Below are 6,800 nucleotides of genomic sequence, written 5' to 3' on the forward strand. Positions count from 1 at the left end.
ACGATGTCTTTTTTTCTGTTTACTGTGTTCTTGTTGTTTCTAAGTTTGTACAATAAAGGATTATAAATAAATAAATATCTCATGAAATTATTGTATTGTCACCGATCCTTGACAAGTGAACAAATTTCGAATTAAATATATCCATTTATATAGTGGATCTAAATCATCATATAGGATCGGTTATATACAAACATACAAGTGAAACGGAGCATTGCTAATTAATCGAAGATGCATACGCATTGATAGGTCAAAAGTCAACACATACAGATCGGTATAGACAAAGGTACTCATCTTTCTTAATGAAACATTGAACTCAGTCCAAAATCGGTCTGATAAGTATAGTAATTTGCTAATTGGAATACATTCATAGTGATAACAAATAAATCTTTATTAAAGCCATGCTGCTGTATTTTTTTTCAGATTTAATTTACTGCATGGCGCTATCAAGAGGTACAAGCATGAAGGTCTTTCTACATTGCGATATAAAGTTCTTTCGTTGACATTACATCATCTATACACACACTTTCTCGTTGATATTAATCCCAACAAAGAAACTGTAAAATAAACAATTTTAAAAAGTATTTTTTATAAAAACTTCTTTATCTTATTTATTATTTTTAATAGTAGTTACATTAGTTACCACATAAGTACGTTATTAATACACTTAATATACTTACCCAACGATGATAACCAAGTCTCGAGGAGACCAGAAACAAAATCAAATTGTTTGTTTTCTCATCTAAATCGAAACTATCGGAAACTAACGGATAATACCAAGTGGCGTAGAAAAGAAACCGGGAAGTGCTGACATCCGAGATCCGAGATGAGAGAGAATATAATCCAGTCTCTTGAGCATTATGCTCAAAGCATGACATCAGTGGAGTATGGGTAAAAACTACTTTTATATCAAGAATACGTTTATCTGCTATCGAATGGCATAGCATGGTAGCATGGGTACACAACAGGGAGATATATAATCCGTAGAGCCACAGTGGGTCATAACTGGGTGACCACGGGTAATAAGCCCTAAAAGCAGTAATACACGAACGGACCATACAGACGACCTATATAGATAGTTATGTCTTTTTCAACACTGGCATTAGAACTGTTTTAAGACGTTACGGTAATCCCCCTCTCCCTCTTCCATGTGCCTTCAGCTATTACCTGTTTATATAATATTGTAATCTCTGAATATTTGGAATACGTAAAAAAATTGTATTCTTTAGTAGATAGAAAAGAAATGAGAACAAGTCTTATCTGCAAAGCATTTATGCTATCGTTACATTAATTGATATGATATTACCAAATATAAACCGAACGCTGAACATTCGCATTACGTTAAGGTGTATTCTTTTCCCGAAAATTTGGTTAAATTAGAACTATTTAGCATACAAAAATAAACATATTTCTATATCAAATCACAATATACTATTGTGCACAATAAAACTGTAGTATACTTATTGCGAAATTTGTAGCAAAATAATTCCGAAGACGATACTGTCACTTTGGGTTACATGGAATCTTTTTTATGTGATAGTGGGTAACGGATCTGGTGGTTCGCCTGGTGGAAAGTGATCACCACCACCCATGAACATTTGAAGAGGTGTGCCTCTGCAAATACGTTGCCCGCTTGTGGCGTAGTGTACTCAAGTACCACACTAAAAATGCTATATTGTTGTATTAAAATTAAAATTTAAGAAAGGTACTAATAGCGATACTAATAAAAAGGATACGTGATCTGTTTTTAAAATATGAAGAGAAAAATATGTGTGTTTTGATCGAACTGTTCTTTTTAGTTTTAATGCTGATTATAACTATTGCTGTTGATACGAAACGCACCACGGGTGTAGCCGTGGCGGAGAGCTCGTATGCTATATATTATGTATTTTGACATTTATGTCATTATCTGGACACGTAAAATATGGCTGCAGCAATATTTTCATTCCTTTGCCATTATTTATATACCTAACAGACTCATTTACTAAATAAGATTTTAAAATCTAGCAACACAATATAACAAGTCGACCTCGACAGTTGAGTTGCGAGCATGACAATTGACAGCTAAGGAAACGTCAGTTGAATATTGCGGTTTGCGGTAGAAGGTGAACAGTCGTGCACTTTCCGCTAAAATTTGTAATTCCGCACTTTCACCGTTTTTTCGTGTTTAATCTATACATAATATTTTCTACTGAACATTAATATTCTTGTCGACCTATATTAACAGTATTGATTGTGTGAGCATGCGGTTATAGAATAGGCAGTGCATTTTTTCTGGACAGACTGGTTTTTTGTGCTAATTTTCACCCTTTTTGGCACGAGTTATTCGGAATCCAACAGCGAACAATTCTTAAGGTCAGTGCGAAACTAGATTAATTTGTTTATTTTGCAACTAATGTAAACAATGCACGCTAAACATCTTGAGCATTGTTCTAATTTTAGACATTCTCCAAGGGAACAGGCCATAACTTCGTTTGACAGCATAATTTATTATTAAATTTGCAAAGTTAAACAGGTTTTAATACTATAAAAAATCTAATAAGTGAAACATGACGTAAATTTCTCTTTTGTATTAAATTAACATTTTTTTTTTCTAAAATTTAAATAATAAATTAAGCAAATGATAATATTTAGAGCACAGATATAAATTTCATTAATTTTGCGCAGTTGAAACTCACACTTACATGACAGAAATTATTCATAATAACACATAAGCATTTAATTAAGTTCATTTTACCTTACCTACTACTAAAGAAGCCGTCCTTATCTTAATCAAGACCGGTTCAAACACATGTTCAGTTTGAAAATAATATTGTAAATAATATATATTTTATAGCTACATATTATATAATACAATTAGCAATAAGGTAAATATTGTCTAAGTTGTATACTCTATCTACTATTGCATATAGAAATATGAATAATCAAACTATTATTTCCATAAATGTATATCCTTACTGCTGTAGCATTTATTAATTATAACAAATAAATAGTTATTCATAGTCACATCACAATGTAGCTGTTGACATAGCAATAAAACTGTATTAAATTGACCTTACGTGTCTTGTATACCTGTTATCATCAAGGCATATTGTGTTGTGATGAGTATTAAACTATCCACCTCTTATCTTGTGTAATGGAATGATGGTTCTGGTACACTTACATTGTTGCAAGTTGTTAATAGTAATACAATGAAGGTGTTATTTTGTTTGTTGTAAAGTCATTTGGATTATTATTATGACTAATACTGAAGTACTGTTATATATTTAATTTTAATTAGTTTTTTGGATGTATTCAAGTAATATACAGTATATCATTGATAAGAAAATGTGTATTAAAAATATAATATATATTTATTTAAAATATATTAAAAATTACAATTAATAAAAATTTAATTTTATTTTAATTATCCGGAAATCTCAAGATATATGATTATAAAAAATCTATGAATACTATATGGGACCTTAAAAATTTCAAAATCTATATTAAGCTCTCTCATCTCCGCTGGATCCCATAACGATTTTAGATGATCCCACTCTATGTTTGATATTAATGTGACCTTGAACTCAACAATAATATAATCACTTGTCAGTAATTGTCTGTAGATATTCTTTAAGTAATTAGCATTAAAAACAATAGCCTAACCTTGGTAGTAATTTATTGACCAAAGTGGTTATTTTCCTTTTGCGGATTATGTCATTACATGGTTGTACAAATTGCCCTATTACTATCAGTATCCATAGATTATAGAAAATAAATTATTGCTATTTAATACAAACTCTTCATATGACACATTGGAGGTAGATTATACAAGAATATTATCTTTATTTCCATGTCTTGTATAACTGCAAAATGCAATGTTATGTAATGATACAACATCTAAGTTTTTATACCTAAGTAAGGAGTTAAGTCTATGTGAGATGTCATCTTAATTAATACAGCCGTTAAGGCAAAATATACAAATATAGTAAAACATTTTCATAATACCATCCACCTTACTACTTTGAATGTATTAACCATAAGGCTACAACTCTTAGCAAAGTAAATTGTAAAAAGTGGATTTCTTAGAGACATGTTAAAAAGTTGTTTACATTATTACAGATTCAATTTTTTTTTTTACTGAGCATCCAGTTATCTAATGTGTGAACATTGATACAAGCTTCAATAAGGTTTTATTTGCACATGCTTCCTAATCTTTTGTCAATAGTAATCTTGTGTTTACGTGTTTGTATTTATAGTTCACCTTAATGTAAATGATGGTTTTTTTTTTATCATATAATTCTGTGTACTTTTTCATATCAATGTATAGATAATAGTGTGAACTGTACATCAAAATATACAATTTATTACTTATTACCTTGAAGGAGATAATTATTCGGAACATATGTAGCTTATAGCACTCAAAGATCGCGTGCATATCTAACGATGAAGAATTCTTGATAGAGAATCGGCCTAGTAGTTCGTGAGATTAGTGCGCTCAGACAAACGACAAAATATGAATCAATCCAATAAAAAAATAGTATTTGTCGATTCCACTTACAACACCTATTTTAGTTACGTTTTTTATTTTTTCCAGAATTTTCCTCATCCTATCCTGTTTTGAAGAACTCCTGCCTTGTCACTCAAGTTCCTTTTTAAATGGCTGGTTTTAAAAATAAACTATTGATTTCACTATTATTCATTTTTGCCTGTATATTAACATATAGCATGTATTTATACATATTTGAACATTATCACAATAAGAATAGTTTAAATTTTCCCGGTTTTATATTTATGATGTAGGAAATATTAAAGGCTCTTAATGTATCGTTTATTCGCCAAATTTTAATATACTTTCCCCTGATTTGAAACATTTGACGGGACTTCTAACAAAAGACGCGTCCAGTCGCCTAGAAAATTAACAAGTCCTCGCGGTTCGCGCTTGATCGAATTTTAACGTAGTACCAACGTTGCCATTAAAAGTACAACCAAAGAGCAAGATTCGTGCCAGAATTAAAAAAAAAAATTCACATTAGTTTGTACTGACACGTAATACTTGTAGGTTTTATATGGGTTTATTTAAATTTCAATGTGGAACAACAATTAATATGGAAATAATGAGTCATTGGAAAATTACTTGCAGTTTCATTATATTGTACCTATTTATTTTCCCCTATTATTATTTAAAATTTATTCGTGAATTTTGTTGTGTAAATCTACTGCAAGATTTCTCAAATTGTGTTGTTATAATATGACCTGACCATGTAACCAGTTGCGTGTTAATGAAAAACTGCTGATTATAAACAATTGATTAATACTTTAAGTCATCCTTCAAGTGTAGATTAGATAGACTTGAGTAAAGATTGTTTCTTTTTTATTCAAGCACTAGTAGCTCCGTTATTTTAAAAATTAATTCTATCTTCACTGATATTAATAATAAACTAAACTGCTGAAAGACGCAGGTTAATATCTCGCCTTATGATTGTTTTTCTGCTTCTTTTGTTTTATTACTCATATAGATATATGATATATATTTGAAATACAGTTAAAAAAATATTGCGGAGTTAAAAACATTTACTTGTCATTCACAAAATGAAGTGTGGTCTTAGGACGAAACTAAAATTCATTGCTCGTAATTTATATTCATTAATTCATTAATCGAAAGTCTAAAATGAAAATGAAGTATAGTTTGACCTACACAGGTCTGTTTTGCTTGTACATATTTAAATTAGAGTCAAATTAGTTGAAGAACACGATGAAGTGTGTAAATTGTTTTGTAATGCTCGTACTAAGTCTGAAACTACCTTGACTGTGTTCAGTAAATACAGCTTGTATGACGAGCTATTTCGAATTTCATAACCTTGTTAATTATGTTTTAAAGATATTTAGTTACCATCTGTGATAAGAAATATTAGATGAAGTTAAATGTATGGATTTAAGTCTTCGTGCAGTGTTACAAATAATTTCCGTTTTAATTGTGTCAGCTGACGTGTTATGAATGTTTGTTCTGAATAACTGGGCTGTTTTAGATTACATTAAATGTAGGATGTGAATTCATTGATGAGTCGTTGGAATTACCAAATATTATCCTATAGTAAGAATAATTTATATTTTAGACAAGACTAGTGATAAAAACTAACAATCATTGTTTGGTCAAATAAATCATAATGGTGTGGTTAGCAAGCCTTGAATGATCACGATATTTATGGTATTTTTTTTTTGATCTTGTACGTAAGAGATTGACCTGGTAGCGAAGGGCCAATTTTAGTGAAATCTCATACCATAACAACTCAATCGACAGTCGATTACAATCCAATGGTCATTGGAACGAAATTCCATATTTTGCAATAATTAAATCGTAGTTATAACATAACGTGAATTGCAATCGTGTCTCGATGAGACGTTCTCAGTGTTGCCAAGGAAAATATCCCATAGCATAAGACTTCACTGGTAATCTAGTTGCGATCCAATAGCATTATCATAAACTAGCTGCGCCCCGCGGTTTCACACGCGTAAGTCCGTATCCCGTAGGAATATCGGGATAAACAGTTGCCTATATGTTATTCCAGTTGTCCAGCTGTCTACGTACCAAATTTCATTGCAATCGATTCAGTTTTTGTCAGTTTTTGCGTGAAAGAGCAATAAACACACACACATCCTTACAAACTTTCGCATTTATAATATTAGTAGGATACTTAAGACTCCCAAATCTGTAAAACAATTCTTACACGAACCAAAAGAAGTAATTTTAAGTTAGCAGACTCGGGACCCTGTTGAAACATCTTCGTGAAACGTCTGCATGGTCTATTAGACGTACTAACATA

General features: G+C 30.8%; 2 protein-coding genes across 2 annotated transcripts in view; both read left to right on the plus strand.

Annotated features, from left to right (window-relative positions):
• The window catches only part of LOC119840163 (beta-1,4-N-acetylgalactosaminyltransferase bre-4-like), a 7,977-nt gene extending 7,408 nt beyond the window's left edge, over nucleotides 1–569 (plus strand). Inside the window, exon 7 of the mRNA XM_038366676.1 lies at nucleotides 421–569. Within this exon, the coding sequence (XP_038222604.1) occupies nucleotides 421–565 (145 nt within the window). The 3' untranslated portion in view covers nucleotides 566–569. The remainder of the gene's footprint in view (nucleotides 1–420) is intronic.
• A 1,497-nt stretch (nucleotides 570–2,066) lies between these two features.
• Nucleotides 2,067–6,800, plus strand: part of LOC119840288 (beta-1,4-N-acetylgalactosaminyltransferase bre-4-like) — a 100,259-nt gene continuing 95,525 nt past the window's right edge. The window contains exon 1 of the mRNA XM_038366835.1: nucleotides 2,067–2,352. The gene's annotated coding sequence lies outside the window, so the exon portion shown is untranslated. The remainder of the gene's footprint in view (nucleotides 2,353–6,800) is intronic.

This window comes from Zerene cesonia, chromosome 5, assembly GCF_012273895.1.
Source record: "Zerene cesonia ecotype Mississippi chromosome 5, Zerene_cesonia_1.1, whole genome shotgun sequence".
Classification (NCBI taxonomy): Eukaryota; Metazoa; Arthropoda; class Insecta; order Lepidoptera; family Pieridae; genus Zerene; species Zerene cesonia.